Source organism: Haliotis rufescens, unplaced genomic scaffold (assembly GCF_023055435.1).
Source record: "Haliotis rufescens isolate VD_foot unplaced genomic scaffold, xgHalRufe1.0.p SCAF_26, whole genome shotgun sequence".
NCBI lineage: Eukaryota > Metazoa > Mollusca > Gastropoda > Lepetellida > Haliotidae > Haliotis > Haliotis rufescens.
The window spans coordinates 7,107,247-7,125,236 of record NW_025963957.1 but is presented as its reverse complement, the minus strand read 5'-3'; the positions used below and the strand labels follow the sequence as shown (position 1 = coordinate 7,125,236).

Below are 17,990 nucleotides of genomic sequence, written 5' to 3'. Positions count from 1 at the left end.
GATATAGGCTATGCCATTTTTTGTGATTTTTTGCTTGTTTACACTTTTAATTTCTGATTTTGAGATGGGTAAGTTTAAGCTTATTTCTGGGATTTTGAGGGATAGTTTAGCTGCTTTATCGGCGTTTTCATTACCGTATATTCCTACGTGGGCGGGTATCCACAAGAAGGTTATTTGTTTGCCTGCCTTAGTTAGGTCGTTGGAGCTTTTAAGTATTTGATTTATTAATTTAGGTCGGTTTTGGTATTTTTGTTTTGGAGGGCTTGCAGTCCACTTAGGGAGTCGGTAAGTATTAGGATTTTTTTGTGGTTTTTGGATTCTTGATTATGGAGGGCTGAGGCCATGCCCATTAGTTCTGCCGTGAATATTGATTGGTTGTTTGGGAGTCGGAAGGATTGTGTGGTTTTAGTTGGTTGTGTGGTATGGACTCCGAAACCTGTGTGTTTGGAGGTCGGATCTGAGGATCCGTCCGTGTAAATGTGACACCAATTTGGCCAATTTTCGTGTATGTATGCTAGTGTGGTAGTTTTAGCTATGTTTGGGTCGGTTTGTTTATTTATTTGGCTAGCTAGTGTTGTGTCTATTTTGGGTATTTTAAGTTAAGGGGTGAAGATATTTGATTGTTTGCAGTTTTGTTTAAGATTTTTAATTTGGTGTTCATTTAGGTAGTTTGTTATTCTTTGGGATATTGGGGTAAGTAAGGGGTGTTTACGAGCTAGAGCTTGGTTTTTTGGGCTGATGTTTTGGTTTATTAAGTTTTGGATGAGAGGGTTTGATTGGGACGCGGCCCAGAAATTTAAGCTTAGCTGTTCCCTGCGTAGACTTAGTGGCTTTTCTCCTGTTAAGGCCTGAAGTGAGGTGTAGGAGGTGCCATGTTGGGTGCGTGTAATTAGTTTGAGAGCCTGATATTGTATTGAGTCAAGTTTTTAAGATAGAGAGTTGTTTAGGGTGTTGTATATGGCGCAGCCGTAGTCTAGTTTTGATCTAATTAGTGATATGTAGAGAGAGAGGAGGGTATCTTTGGAGGCTCCCCAGTTAGAGCCAGTTAGGCATCTTAGGGTGTTTAGGTCTTTACTGCATTTAGTTGTTAGGTTTTGGATGTGAGCATCCCAGGTGAGATGTTCATCGAAAATAAGTCCTAAGAATTTGGTTTGTTTTTGAAATTTGATTGTTTGATTGTTGCTAAACAACATAGTGCTAAACAACATAGGTATATATACTTATTAACATCAAAGTTTATACAGTAAATAATTGATGGTCACAGAGAGCTGATTAAGATAATTGGAAGCCAGTGGATGACAAATGAACACAGAGTCAACAAGCAGACTGATAGAGATGATGGAAGCCAGTGGATTAATTAGATGGACATAGGGATTTAGCAATTAGGTGATGGTAAGCAGGCGGGATGTAATAGCCTTGGTCTCTGTTCATTGCTGGCTGGATCCTTTTGATGTAGATGGCTTCTAGGAGTTTCCTGATTTTGTAGTCTGATTGATTGTTGGCTAGGATCTTGATGTTGTTCCACTGGATGTTGTGGTCGGGGTGGGTTTGGGTGTGGTCGGAGATGGCTGATTTTGAGTCATTTTTTTGTACTGAGGTCTTGTGTTCTTTTATTGTAATGGGTAGGGGCCTGGATGGTTCTCCTACATAGGAGTCACCACAGTCACATTGTATGTGATATACGACACCAGCTGGGTCTTCTTTCTTTGATGTAGGGGGCTTGCCGTTGGCACTGAGGATGTTCTGGATTGTCCTGCCTCTCTGGAATACTGTATCAATGTTGGCGTGGTGTTTGAGCAGTCTGCGGATCTGGTGGCTGGCTGTTCCTATGTAGGGAAGACTACCGCAAACCCACGCACACGGACCAGTACATTCATTACTACAATCCTCAGATCAGACAAGCCGTAATTGCCCGTCACCAGACATCCTCGTCAGCATCCCATACAAAGGTCCTACCAGTCACAAGATTAGGAGGCTGCTCACCCAAACAGCCAACATAGACGCGACTTTAACTTCCGTCAGAACACTGATAAAAATGATACACGCCAATGGTAAAGGTCCCGCCCAGTCCACCTCAAAACGTGTGAATGAGATGTGGCAACTGTGGACACAAATACATTGAACAGACTTAACGCTCCATCGCCACCAGAATAAAAGAACAAAAGGAAAAAGAAAAATCTGACATGAAATCTCATAAAAAATTCTGACCACAATATGTCCTGGCCACAAACTAAGACTCCATACCAACATCAGTCATTGGAAAAAGAGGAAACTTCAAGAAAGAATCGAAATCCAAAGAAAGAAACCAGTCATTAACAGAGACCAAGGTATCTACCTACCCAGTGTGTACTCCACTGTTCTATAAACACATCAGCAACCACAATAGACACCTTGATTACCTTATTGCTTGTGTCACAATAGCCAGATCCTTGTCATCACTACACCTTCAGTGTACTTAATTAATCCTCTCCTGTTAATCTCATTGGCTTCGTCATTTTATTGTTATCTTTGTACATTAATCCCACTTTGTGTCGTGTAAAAATATCATGATTTATATAAATATATATTACGTCTAGGCACTTACACCAAATTAAAAATCTTAAACAAAACTGCAAACAATCAAATATCTTCACCCCTAAACTTAAAATACCCAAAATAGACACAACACTAGCTAGCCAAATAAATAAACAAACCGACCCAAACATAGCTAAAACTACCACACTAGCATACATACACGAAAATTGGCCAAATTGGTGTCACATTTACACGGACGGATCCTCAGATCCGACCTCCAAACACACAGGTTTCGGAGTCCATACCACACAACCAACTAAAACCACACAATCCTTCCGACTCCCAAACAACCAATCAATATTCACGGCAGAACTAATGGGCATGGCTTCAGCCCTCCATAATCAAGAATCCAAAAACCACCAAAAAAAATCCTAATACTTACCGACTCCCTAAGTGGACTGCAAGCCCTCCAAAACAAAAATACCAAAACCGACCTAAATTAATAAATCAAATACTTAAAAGCTCCAACGACCTAACTAAGGCAGGCAAACAAATAACCTTCTTGTGGATACCCGCCCACGTAGGAATATACGGTAATGAAAACGCCGATAAAGCAGCTAAACTATCCCTCAAAATCCCAGAAATAAGCTTAAACTTACCCATCTCAAAATCAGAAATTAAAAGTGTAAACAAGCAAAAAATCACAAAAAATGGCATAACCTATATCTAAACTCAAATAGCCAAATAAAAAAAGTGCTCAGCAAACCACTAACCAAGTGAGTAATCACTCAACTCCAAACAGGACACACCAACCTAAATAACCACCTAAAAAAAATTAAAAAACACACTACAGGTAACTGCCCACACTGCAAACAACCAGAAACCCCAGAACACGCACTCATCCACTGCACACACTACCTAACACATCGAACCGCATTACAAACCACCCTCAATCTAAACAAGGCTCTCACTCTAGAAGCAATACTTAACCCACAAAATAAACTAGAAAACTTCAAGGCCTTAGGCGTATTCTTAATAAAAACAGAACTAATAAAACGCATCTAAAAACACAATAACCTACCAAATCAAAATCACATAAACAAACAAACATCCACCATACCCAGCTCCCTTAGTTCTCCTCCCCAACCCCATCGGCATCTATTCCAAATCTCAAAATTCCCAAATTCTATATAAGCAACCCCTAAACCCCCCTCTTGGGTTGCACAGACCACTTCCGCCCCTTTCGGAAACACATTAAATGGCCTGGCCGGGCCCGTGTGCGAAATACGCATCAGTCGGAAAGCGCACGTTAAATCTCCAAAGTAAGTAAGTAAGTGAGGCACTTACTCAGCATTCACCTGATGAGGGAGCAAGAAGTAGCTCTGAAACGTCTTGACGAAGAATAAACGAATTTGCTATCCCTGAAAAGTTTCATGTATTCATGTTCTTCCCATTTCTAAATGCCTATCAAAGACTTTATCCCTTAATGTTTGCTATTTTGTCTTGAACCCGTATTAAATTACAGTTTCGTATCATCAGCAAGTTGAAATCCATGCTTGTCTCCATATTTACATTCAACTTAACAAAACGACGAAATTTCAACATTCTATAAACATCTGTCATATAATTTTAACCTTTAAACTCATTTCGTCGTTTTCTTCTGATACATGCTGTTGTCCAACCCGGTTAATATTTTCTTTCCTTGAGGAACCAAATAGTCACAAATCTGTAAGCAAGCTAGAGTGTAAATAACATATGCAAAACGCGTTGAACTGCCCCAACCTGCACACAACCATTGATTGACAAATGAAGCTTTTACAAGTGTTTCTTTTCGGGGCATTTAAAGAGTGGCCTCCCTTTAAGGCTCTTCTCTGAAGACGCATAAGCACAAATATTTGTTAAACGACTCATTGTGTTGGAAAGAATTATGTACATGTAATCTAGTAAAGTTTTATTAGTTTTTCGTTTCCTAAATAGTGTATTTGTATGTAATTTAAGTTTAGAAAACTAACTAATATTAAGATCACTTGAGTAAGCAAGAAACTGTTTAGACTGTTTCATCTTGTTAGCATACAGAAATAGTTGTCTATCAGATACTTCTTAACCAAAATCTGCTATTCACGCTTCGAGTTGATCAACATGCCGAGGGACGTCGGAGCATTCTTAGCTGAACAACAGCGTAAAAGCACTGGCGATGTCGCCACAGAATGGGGAACGCTTGAAGAACTATATAACAAAAAGTAAGTCCAAATGATTGGTTGACCAGATCTCACACACACCCCGAGGTTGTTCCAAGTTTTGTCATTATTTTCGTAGCACCGGCTTTTCACGTATACAAGAAAATCTTATTGTGTGAAGTTCGGAACTCAAAACCACATTAAATTTCAAGTTAGTGCCCTGATTAATAATTGAGGGGTCCTAATTGAGTTTGGGCTGCTTGAGTTCATACTTCATACAATAGGATGTGGTGATGTGGTCTAGTTCGGCCAACTTTGGAAGAGCCCCTTTGAAAGATGATCATGATGATGAACGATAATTAATGTAAGACGATAACAGTTCCTCTGTCGCATTAAGCAACAAACAATCCACCAATCACTCTGGTGACCAAGGCACAAGGAATCCAACATTCTGAGATGTGTGCATGCCATATTTGAAAATAAAAACTAATGTATTATGACCAGCAAGGAAGAGGTTACTTAGGTTTCAAGAACCTGACGAATGTGTTTCGACACCATGTGCACAGAACAACTGGATTACCATGAAAAGGCTACACCGGAAATTTGATATTCTAGTGTACCTTCAATGATTTACTAATCACAACCATGACCAAGGATTGGATTAACCTATATTATCATATTATTATATGGATGTCAACTTCTTTATTATGAGGAACACAACGTTTCAGAATATATGCTCTCTGCCTCATGGCATTAATTCACCTGATGGAGGAGTAAGTGTATGCTCCGAAAAAGTGTATTCCTCATAATAAAGATGTTGACATCCATACATTCTCTTCCTTATTGATAATGAAGTTCACATTATTTACATATACATGCCATGTATATTATATTTTTCTTCTTCAGACTGTGGCATCAGTTGACTCTGGAACTCTTGGAATTTGTAAAGAATCCAGTCTTCACCAAAGGAGATGGACTGTTGCGGGTAGGCAGGTTATACTCATACAAAAGCTTCTAGGTCATATGTGTTTTTGTTTTTGTTTTGATTCTTTACCACATTGAATGACTACAACATCCTCAGTGAACAGTGATGAACAATGAAGTGTCACATAGACTTGTAGCGACTGGGGGAGTTTTCCAATCTTTGTTGTGAAAAGTACACTCTAAAAGTTACTTTTGGATCTCTTGTATAGAAGATAAAGTCAAGTTGTCTGTTAAACACTACAATACACCAAGGCTAGAGACCATTTGTGTATGTTTAGTTGACATTGGAAATCTACTATCCGTGGAATATGTGCCTGGGTAGGGGTAGATAAAAGATGTAAAGTCTACTGATCTGTATAATTGGCTGTAGTATTGAGCAGCACAGCTGTTGTGTTCAGCAGCATTGTTCCTAGGCGAACACAAAACTTCACCAACCACCAGTAAGAACCATGGCCATGATTAATATCAACGGAAATATACTCTCATGACGTCACATCAAGACTATGATGTAATCAGAATAATGTGGAATTTCCACCAAGTGATTATGAATCCCTGTATTGTAACTAAGTATGTACTAATATATTGTACAAGGCTACCGATTGCCAATAATGACACACTCTGTAATGTCTGCTTGCCACACGTGTTAGCTTGTAATGATGTACAGTGTCCTATGTTGAGCATGTTCAGTGGAGTAATGTAAATGATGACATGGCCATAGGAATTACTTTGTCTCATCACTATATTGTATAATTCATAATAACCACCACTTGGGTTTACTTTCAGCTGTACGAAAACTTCCTTGCAGATTTTGAACATAGGTAAGAATATTTCATTAAATACATCTTTCAGATGAAATGTTCATATGTATTTGTACAAGTTGTAGAACTTTTATTAAGTAACTGAATAAAGAGAAACTGCTCGATTTCTTCAACTTTGAGAAAATAAAAATATGCAAGAAAATTCCCTGTTGTACTTAATTCTATTACTGTTGAGTCTTGGCATGACAAGTAGCCCTTATTATAGTACATAGAGGGCTGTCACATAGCCAAGTGGTTCAAGTAGGTGCCCGTCCCATCTATGACCAGGCGTCAAGCCAGGATACAGTCCATGTATCCTGTACACGGGGTCCCCATCACTGACATGGCTTACATATTGCTGAACCTTGCTGGTCTATAGACTGTCTCCTCACTCACTCACTCACTCACTCACTGCTTCACTGCCTTCTTTGTTTCAGGATCAACCCCTTGGCTCTCATGGAGATCTCTATCTTCATCGTGCGCCAGATAACAGGTATGCACATTTATCAGCTGTTAGGGCTGCTTGTCTCCCTGTCTTTATCCAAAACACCCATACATGTACTAGTATAAATGTGGCACTCACATACTTATGCTGATGTGGGGATTGCTGGTACCTCGTGATTGTCCTGCCAAACAACTAAACTGAGGATTGGGTGGACAGACTGGGTGACGGGTGATACAGGTCAGGTACCCCATGGATCGCTGCTCATTCTGTCAGTAACTGTTTTGCCTGGTCCATACTTGATTATTTACAGTGGCGTTGCTGACTAAGGTGTTAAACAACACTCACTCACTCATCATATATACAGTCAAGTCTCGTTAATCTGATACTCATTAATCTAACAATCGGCTTTATCCGACACAAATGCTGGGCACCAATTAAATCAGTGCTATTTAGACCCGTTAATCCGATAGTCTCGCACTCCGTCTCCGACACACCTAATTTGCAACGAATTACTGAAATCACTCATTAATCAGTCTAGTTATCCGACACAGTGATCAGCGTACTCCGTGGTCATCTTCCTGCGAGTACAGAGTCTGTGTTTTGATGCGAGACGAGCGGGTGGTAGCTGCATATTACAATGGCTGCAGAGATAAGCTTGCTTAACATTAAACAATTAATGCTTTAAATAAAGAAAACAGGATCAATCACATGCTTAGGTTACTTCAATCTCATTAGTGAGTGAGTGAGTGAGTATGGTTTTACGCCGCTTTTAGCAATATTCCAGCAATATCACGGTGGGGGACACCAGAAATGGGCTTCACACATTGTACCCATATCGGGAATCGAACCCGGGTCTTCGGCGTGACGAGACAACGCTTTAACCACTAGGCTACCTGACCGCCCCCAATCTCATTAAAATCAGATACAAGTTCTCACTATCGCCGAGGACATCACATTGCAGGTCACGTCAGAACAACCTGTCGCGAACTATGACCGACCAATGAAATGACTTACAGGAAGTCAACGTTAGCCACTAAGAAAGCAGCTTTCTTAAGCTTTCGGTATCAGTTTGAAACTGGCGACTTCTATTCCAGACTATGCTTTTTAAAGTATTTTGAATACGTCATACAGTCAGTAACAGTTGTTTTGTGTTAAGCTTTAGAGGTTGCTTAATTAGAAAACATATGCCGCTAACAATGTAACATAACAATATGAATATTTCATTTTTTATTATTGTTGGTATCTCTATCTATCGTGTAGTTGTCCGATTTTCAAACACAAACGTTGATACTACTTAATTTTGTTTATCCGACACACTCGTTAATCCGACATAATCATATGCAACCAACCATGTCGGATTAACGGCACTTTACTGTATGTATGTACAGTCATCTGTCGTCAAAAAGATGTGGCTGAACTAGACAATATCTAGATCATTGAATTTCCCCTAACAAGACTATATTGTATGCATAAACAAACAGTAGTAAACATCTGAGACCTGCGTCACTTTGGGCTGAGACACAGTATACGCCTTGATACAACTGACATGCAGTTCTCAGCAGCATTCAACCCAACTCGGACTCACTCACTCACTCACTCACTCACTCACTCACTCACTCACTCACTCACTCACTCACTGTACTACCCGTGAAGATCCAGGGTAGAAAAGGTCTTCAGCAACCTATGCTTGTCGCAAAAGGCAACTTTGACATAAGAGGCAACTAATGGGATCAGGTGGTCAGACTCGCTGACATGGTCATCATATCTCAATTAAGTGGTTCGATGCTCATATCAATCACTCGATTGCCTGGTCCAGGCTCAATTATTTACCGACCATCGTCATATAGCTGGAATATTGCTACGTTAAACAACAAACAATTAAAACAAAACATACGCTGTCTGTACTAGCCTATTTCCTAGTGTTAGATATTTCCTAGTGACAGATGACTGCATGCACACTGCTGCTTAATACTTCAAACATCTTGGTTTATGAATCGGTTTGGCCTCCAACTTACATCCTGAGATAAAGGTCAACTTTGTTTCCTTTGTTTCAGATCCAAAAGCAGCTATAGAATTTCTGGAGAAAATCAAAGACAAGGTAATAATTATTTAAAACTCTCACCTTTGTTTGTATGTAAGCCTCTGTGTGTTGTTACTGCTTGCAGTATATGAAGAACTAAACAAGCTGTTGGTTCTGGACTGTTTCGCACAAAGAGCATGGTGATGTTGTAATGTGATGACCTGTGATACAGTGACGGGATGTGTGATGAGTTGGTGTGTATTCCAGGTGAAGAGCAGTGACGAGGCCAAGGTTCTGTGTATCACCACCATGGGTATGGCCAAACTGAAGAACAAAGACTTCGACGGCACCAAGGTCAGGCCAAACATAATGCTGATTGGTTAGGCTAATATTTTATAGTAATCGTCATCTAAAGACTAACATCTTGAAAAGAAGTTTTATGTTCAAGCTTGTAGACTGAATTTTGTTTAGCTCAGACCATGATGATAATGTTATTTTTGGTAGTTGATGTGAATCTGGTCCAGATATGTTTTGTTTGATTGTTTGTTTAATGCCACACTCAGCAATATTCCAGCTATATGACGGCGGTCTGTAAATAATCGAGTCTGGACCAGACAATCCAGTGATTGACATCATGAGCATCGATCCACGCAATTGGGATCTGATGACATGCATCAACCAAGTCAGTGAGCCTGACCACCCAATCCCATTAGTCGCCTCTTACGTCAAGCATAGTTGCCTATTACGGCAAGCCATTGGTTGCTGAAGATCTACTCTACCCCGGGTCTTCAGGGGTTGAATCTAGTCCAGAGAAAGTATTTGATACAGAGCTTGTGACTTATTTCTTTACTCAGGTGAAGTTGTGTCAGTGAATAACACAGTGGTAACCCGATATTCTGTCCTTAGTATCATTATTGTTTTATCGATGCAAGTCATCACATTTCAAAGTACTGTATTATAACACAAATACTTTGTTTAATTTTGTAAGCACTTGCAAAGCTTCTGTCTTTTGTACGCACATGCAAAGCTACAGTCCTCAATAGATAGCACACCTAGAGTCTATGGTGAGTTTACAATTGTATGATGGTGTGCAGGTGCTTGTGGAGGAATGCAAGGGCATCTTGGATGCTCTATATGGTGTGACGTCGGTCCACAGTCGCTTCTATGAACTGTCCAGTAATTACCACAAGCTGATGGGGAACCATGCCGAATACTACAAGGAGGCTTTGCGATACCTCGGCTGCACCGACCTGGCAGATATAGCAGGTACGTTTTTGACCCCTCTCGGTACCACCGGCCTCCTCCGACCTGGCAGATTTAGCAGGTACGTTCTTGACCCCTCTCCGTACCACCGGCCTCCTCCGACCTGGCAGATGTAGCAGGTACGTCCTTGACCCCTCTCGGTACCACTGGCCTCCACCGACCTGGCAGATATAGCAGGTACGTCCTTGACCCCTCTCGGTACCACTGGCCTCCACCGACCTGGCAGATATAGCAGGTACGTCCTTGACCCCTCTGGTACCACCGGCTTCCTCCGACCTGGCAGATGTAGCAGGTACGTCCTTGACCCCTCTCGGTACCACTGGCCTCCACCGACCTGGCAGATATAGCAGGTACGTCCTTGACCCCTCTCGGTACCACTGGCCTCCACCGACCTGGCAGATATAGCAGGTACGTCCTTGACCCCTCTCGGTACCACTGGCCTCCACCAACCTGGCAGATATAGCAGGTACGTCCTTGACCCCTCTCGGTACCACCGGCCTGGCAGATATAGCAGGTACGTCCTTGACCCCTTAAGGTACCACCAGACTCCTCCGACCTGGCAGATATAGCAGGTACGTCCTTGACCCCTCTCGGTACCACCGGCCTCCTCCGACCTGGCAGATATAGCAGGTGAGTCCTTGACCCCTCAAGGTACCACCAGACTCCTCCGACCTGGCATATATAGCAGAGGTAAGTTCATTGCACCTCTTGGAATCACCAGTCTCCTATGCAAACTGTTTTGTGATACTTTCTATTAAAAGAGATGAGTTTGAACTGCTAGTATGCCTAGTTAGTATTGTATTGATGACAGGTGTATTTACAGGGATGTATCTCACTCTGAAACATGTGCTGGCTCATGTATTGCTCACATATAAGGACACATATTTTGATAAACCTTAGACTGTTAGACATGATATTATAAATATCAATTAGTTATTTGTTTGTTACAGCTGGGGAGCAGGTAGAGAGAGCCTTCAATCTTGGGCTGGCGGCTGTCTTGGGGGATGGAGTGTACAACTTTGGAGAACTGGTGAGCTTTTCTACAATACCTGTAGCTGTTGGAGTCTCAGACAACATTTGTCAGATGCTTTGTATGGACTTTATCACTGACCACAAGAACACATATCAGTCCAAGAATTCTATAGAAATTTAAGTGAAATTTCGGAACATTGACTTTTTACAATAGACATCATAGGTCACCAGCTCACCTCTCACTATAGGTCTGTAAACTTGACCACTGACCTGTCCAGTAAGTCTGTCATAGAGTCAAGGTATTCAGCTTCTGGAGTATTGGACTTGTGATTACAGTGAAACCGAGAGGTGTGCGGTTCTCCATTCCATGTATGATGAGTGATATGTTTTTTTCTGCTACAGTTAGCTCACCCTATCCTGGAGACACTGAAAGGTACAGAGCGAGGATGGCTGGTAGATCTTCTATATGCCTTTAACAGTGGCAACATTGCCAAATTTGATGACCTCAAGAAACAGTGGCAGACACAGGTAAGTGTCTTCTTTTACAGGATGTTACAAACATGTCTCTTTTCCACACACTAAGTGTGAGTTCTAAGAATTCAACATCAAGCTGATGTGTGTTGTGTGAGAGGAGTAACATCAAGCTGTTGTGTGTAGTGTGAGAGGAGTAACATCAAGCTGTTGTGTGTTGTGTGAGGAGTAACATCAAGCTGTTTGCTGTGTGAGACATGTAACATCAAGGTGTTGTGTGAGAGGAGTAACATCAAGGTGTTGTGTGAGAGGAGTAACATCAAGCTGTTGTGTGAGACATGTAACATCAAGCTGTTGTGTGAGAGGAGTAACATCAAGCTGTTGTGTGAGAGGAGTAACATCAAGCTGTTGTGTGAAAGGAGTAACATCAGGGTGTTGTGTGAGAGGAGTAACATCAAGCTGTTGTGTGAGAGGAGTAACATCAAACTGTTGTGTGAAAGGAGTAACATCAGGGTGTTGTGTGTTGTTTGAGACATGTAACATCAAGCTGTTGTGTGTTGTGTGAGAGGTGTTACATCAAGGTGTTGTGTGTTGTGTGAGAGGAGTAACATCAAGGTGTTGTGTGTTGTTTGAGAGGTGTTACATCAAGGTGTTGTGTGTTGTGTGAGAGGAGTAACATCAAACTGTTGTGTGAAAGGAGTAACATCAGGGTGTTGTGTGTTGTTTGAGAGGTGTTACATCAAGGTGTTGTGTGTTGTGTGAGAGGAGTAACATCAAGGTGTTGTGTGTTGTGTGAGAGGAGTAACATCAAGGTGTTGTGTGAGAGGTGTTACATCAAGCTGTTGTGTGAGACATGTAACATCAAGGTGTTGTGTGAGACATGTAACATCAAGCTGTTGTGTGAGAGGAGTAACATCAAGCTGTTGTGTGAGAGGAGTAACATCAAGCTGTTGTGTGAAAGGAGTAACATCAGGGTGTTGTGTGAGAGGAGTAACATCAAGCTGTTGTGTGAGAGGAGTAACATCAAGCTGTTGTGTGAGAGGAGTAACATCAAACTGTTGTGTGAAAGGAGTAACATCAGGGTGTTGTGTGAAAGGAGTAACATCAGGGTGTTGTGTGAGAGGAGTAACATCAAGCTGTTGTGTGAGAGGAGTAACATCAAGCTGTTGTGTGAGAGGAGTAACATCAAACTGTTGTGTGAAAGGAGTAACATCAGGGTGTTGTGTGTTGTTTGAGACATGTAACATCAAGCTGTTGTGTGTTGTGTGAGAGGTGTTACATCAAGGTGTTGTGTGTTGTGTGAGAGGAGTAACATCAAGGTGTTGTGTGTTGTTTGAGAGGTGTTACATCAAGGTGTTGTGTGTTGTGTGAGAGGAGTAACATCAAACTGTTGTGTGAAAGGAGTAACATCAGGGTGTTGTGTGTTGTTTGAGAGGTGTTACATCAAGGTGTTGTGTGTTGTGTGAGAGGAGTAACATCAAGGTGTTGTGTGTTGTTTGAGAGGAGTAACATCAAGGTGTTGTTTGGGAGGTGTTACATCAAGCTGTTGTGTGTTGTGTGAGAGGTGTTACATCAAGCTGTTGTGTGTTGTGAGAGAGGAGTAACATCAAGGTGTTGTGTGTTGTTTGAGAGGAGTAACATCAAAGTGTTGTTTGAGAGGTGTTACATCAAGCTGTTGTGTGTTGTTTGAGAGGTGTTACATCAAGGTGTTGTGTGTTGTGTGAGAGGAGTAACATCAAGGTGTTGTGTGTTGTTTGAGAGGAGTAACATCAAGGTGTTGTGTGTTGTTTGAGAGGAGTAACATCAAGGTGTTGTGTGTTGTGTGAGAGGTGTTACATCAAGCTGTTGTGTGTTGTTTGAGAGGAGTAACATCAAGGTGTTGTGTGTTGTGTGAGAGGTGTTACATCAAGCTGTTGTGTGTTGTGAGAGAGGAGTAACATCAAGGTGTTGTGTGAGACATGTAACATCAAGGTGTTGTGTGAGAGGAGTAACATCAAGGTGTTGTGTGTTGTGAGAGAGGTGTTACATTAAGGTGTTGTGTGTTGTGTGAGAGGTGTTACATCCAGCTGTCGTGTGTTGCAGGCTGACCTGGCAGCACATGAAGTCGGCATGAGGCAGAAAATATCCCTGCTTTGTCTGATGGAGGTACGTCACTCACAGTATTGTGGGCTTACATATTGATAACTCTATTGTTATTTTGTTTCCTTAATTAAGAGGTGAGAGGCCTGTAATACAATGTCTACACAGTGTTAGTAAGGGACTGCCTTATGTTACATACATTTCCTTGTGTAGTCGTGCATGATACCTGCACATGTTAAATTAAGGGTATTAGAACGTTTTGACAAAGAAATGTGTATATATTAAAGTAATAAGGTTTGCTGTATCCCCATATGCTGTTTAATAAAGAATAGGTTTGTTCAGAACAATTAAAGTTAAAGCACCATGCAGCAATAAAAAGGATTTAGATTTAAGATTTTATGGTTGCAACTTTGCAACTTTGTTTCCACCACTAATGTTAGCAGACGGCAGCATCTGCAAGCCATTAAATAGTGTGCTTGCCAAGTTGGTTCGCTACATGATACCATAACTGGCGGGATTCGACGGCCTTGGACATGGTGTCACCATGGGACGAACATGACGCAGGAAGAGCAACAGTTGTTTAGTTTGACTGCAGTATGTTGCTAAATCCCCTACACTGGGCAACAGATGTGCATGTGGCTATGAAACTCTTCAAGGATTGCACTTTCCTGTGTCCAGAGACGGACAAGATTCCCTTTGCTCTGATGTTGCAGGAATATTGCTGAAAGGGGCTTAAGACAATACTCTCACTCACTCACTCCGAGCTTGTGGGCTTACAAACATAAAGTTGTGCAGGGCCTAAACACAGAGATATTGATCAGGATTGAAGGTTGTGTATCAGTTTTGTTTCAGCCTGTATTCTTTAGAATGATCAGCAGACTATAAAACCATTCCTCTGTACGTTATGTGGCTATGGTCCGTGTTGATGATTGTTAGTGACAGTAATAGATTGGCTTGTTTCAGATCACATTCAGGAGGCCGGCAACAAACAGACAGATGACATTCGCAGAGATTGCACAAGAGGCCAAGGTTCCTCTCAATGAGGTCAGCCCTGACACTTCTCCCTTGTTCCCATCTGTAGCTAGACACATGTGATTATACACACGTGTAGGTAGTTGCGTGTTTCGGTAGAACCAAGTTGACACATGTTAGGTCAGACATGTATAAATGGAAACACACAGACTCACACATGCAATTACTGTTTTGTAACCATAGTAACATGTGCCCCTCTCCCTCAGGTTGAGATGCTGGTGATGAAGGCACTGAGTCTCGGCCTTGTGAAAGGATCAATAGACGAAGTCGACTGCAAAGTTCATATGACCTGGGTACAACCACGCGTTCTCGACATCTCACAGGTGAAGTATTTACAACATTGTAGACATAGCACAGATGAGACCAAGTTTGATATGATCTAGAAGTGAAATCTATCAAATGGACATGACACTATATCTAAAAAGATCAAGAAATGAAATCTATCATATAGATGTAACACTATAGAAAGATCTCGACATGAAATCTATTAGATGGATGTGACACTATATATTGAAAAATGTAGAAACCAATGAGGTGAATGTTTCACTTACCAGCGCCGACTGCCCTGCACTCCCATGTTCCCTGTCCTGTGTTTCAGATCTGCGGCATGAAGACACGTCTGGACCAGTGGTGTGAGGATGTGAAGCAGATGGAGCGACTGGTGGAGGATCGGGCTCACGACATCCTCACATAGCTCCTCCACACAGCAACGTACAGCATCGTCACTCCAACATCATGTGTAGCATGGCTCCCTCCTCAGGGAGGGGCCCTCTCGGGGTGCTGAAGGCGGACTACATCAGTACAGTCGGGGCACTAACTGCCAACACTGAGTCATGCAGACGCCTTGGGGCCTGTCACTTATGGGAAATATCAGTATTGATATATCGACTGAAATACATGATATAAAGAGTATTGCATACAGCATTTCATAGGACGCCTTACCTTTTATTTTTAAGCTTTTGAGACAGAAGTTGTTGACAAAGCACAAAATACTACAATAAAAGTTGGCCAACATTAGCAGATATTTTCAATAACTTTAGTTGTATTTGTATTCCGATGTTGGATATGGATACAGACTGTTTCATGGATATTGTGTGTCAACACTTCTGTTTTCAATGATTAGCCCTCATACTTTCATAATTCCCCTACATGGGTCTTTAGAGTTCATGATGATGTGAATACCGCCAGCTTCAGATTGTATCCGGCAGAACGTATGTTTGAGTGACAGCTGCTAGGTTGGGATGCCATGCCCAGAACAGTCAGGCCTGTAGAACATGAACAACCTCCACTGCTACACATGATGTTGTCATTCCAGTTATATTCTGTTGATACCAAGTTCATGTATTTGTCTGCATCATCATATTGAAATGAAAGGTCAATAAACCTTCTCTATTTATGCTCTGGTCTTGTTCAATTGCTGCCGGTGCTGTCTGCACTGTATGAGAAGGATTACCTGTGCAGGTTGTCTATCTCTTATTCAATTGGCCCTTCACTAGCAAACAACATGTGATGGCAAGGAATATACATATTATAAACATTTTACCTTAATGACTGGCCTTTTTAGAATGTATTGTAAGCAAGGTATATATGCTGGGTGTTTGTTTCTTGAGAATGAAACTGCAGATGAGTCATGAGACCCGTTCCACAAAGCAATCGTAGCTCTACGACTGTCGTAAATCATTCCTCAAGTATGGGATCTATGGTTGTCTTAGCATTACGACTGTCGTAAATCTTTCCTCAAGTATGGGAGCTATGGTTCTCTTAGCATTACGACTGTCGTAAGTCTTTCCTCAAGTATGGGAGCTATGGTCGTCTTAGCACTACGACTGTCGTAAGTCTTTCCTCAAGTATGGGAGCTATGGTCGTCTTAGCACTACGACTGTCGTAAGTCTTTCCTCAAGTATGGGAGCTATGGACGTCTTAGCATTACGAATGTTGTAAGTCTTTCCTCAAGTATGGGAGCTATGCTTGTCTTAGCACTACGACTGCCCTAAGTCTTTACTCAAGTGTGGGAGCTATGCTTGTCTTAGCACTACGACTGTCGTAAGTCTTTCTTCAAGTATGGGATCTATGCTTGTCTTAGCGTTATGATCGCTTTGTGGAAGGGACCCTGGTTGGGTCAGACTAGGTCACCAGTACCTCATATTTGCCTTAAAAATGGACTTACATGAGGGTCGTGTGGTCAGGCTTTGTGTATGCCTGTCACTGTGACTGATTGTGTAGATCGCCACTCATGCTTTCAGTCACTGGTTTGCCTAGTCAGGGTTTGATTATTTACAGGGTGCTATGGTATAGGTGGAATGTATGATTGTGGCGTTGAACAACATTCACTCACTCACCCTTCAGACACTGTCATGTTCACATCAACATCAGTCATAGGCGTATTTGAAACCAGAATGAACATTCTTTAATATGTTTCCCTGTCACATGTACAAATCTACCAATTTATGGAACCAATGAAAGACAACAAATGTGACAAGATTACTTGCAGCGACCATGACAACTGGTGTTTTATCACTTCATTTCAGATCATATCCTTCTGGATGTTTGATTACATTTGAATGCTGTTGCAATTCCACCCTGCCTGCTTTAATAGTGATCTAAGAAGTAGAGCTGAGTATCGCCTGGTATGACATACCACTGGTATGCCATACACCACAAGAAATAATATGAAATGAAGAAATCACTGAAGTACAACTCTAAAAACTTTTGCTTCATGCATTTATTTATTATTAAGTCAAAAACTTGTTGACAAAAAAAAGAAAAAAGAACGAGAGTTTATAATGAAGGGATGGTTATAAAATGTAATATTCTACATAGTGTACGCGTCCTCGATCACCACGTTCTCGGTTCTGTCATGCTTACAAGTTGCGCTATGCTACTTCTGCCATTACCGTAAGTGACTATCACTTCCTGTTCTATTGATAGTTTATCATGATCTCATAAACTGACAATTCAAGTATCGTCTGTACCTCAGTATTGATGATAGAGGTATCAGTGAAATGTTACAGCCAACGTAAGAGGGTGGTTTAGATCTGGTCTCAAAAAAATATTATTTATGTGAATATGTAATCAACCATGAAACCAGAATGTGTTAGTCTCTTTTTGTCCAATCTGAACTGAATATAAGTTTAATCCTGAACATGTGCCAGCTCCTATCCTGGTTTCATCTGGTCATAAACTATGTTGCTTGGCCTGCAAACACTCAACCATGTTTTTTTCAAGACATTTCTTTT

The 17,990-nt window shown here is 41.3% G+C and overlaps 1 protein-coding gene across 1 annotated transcript; it reads left to right on the top strand.

The window, feature by feature from the left end:
• Positions 1 to 4,558: 4,558 nt before the first annotated feature.
• LOC124137323 (26S proteasome non-ATPase regulatory subunit 13-like) lies at positions 4,559 to 16,150 on the top strand. Its single transcript, XM_048402499.1, has 13 exons — positions 4,559 to 4,754; positions 5,598 to 5,676; positions 6,459 to 6,493; positions 6,910 to 6,965; positions 8,972 to 9,015; positions 9,205 to 9,291; positions 10,032 to 10,203; positions 11,151 to 11,230; positions 11,575 to 11,700; positions 13,726 to 13,788; positions 14,686 to 14,766; positions 14,961 to 15,077; positions 15,353 to 16,150. Exons 1-13 carry the CDS (start codon positions 4,654 to 4,656, stop codon positions 15,446 to 15,448), a joined length of 1,137 nt encoding a protein of 378 aa, XP_048258456.1. The 5' UTR covers positions 4,559 to 4,653; the 3' UTR covers positions 15,449 to 16,150.
• The last annotated feature ends 1,840 nt before the right edge of the window (positions 16,151 to 17,990 follow it).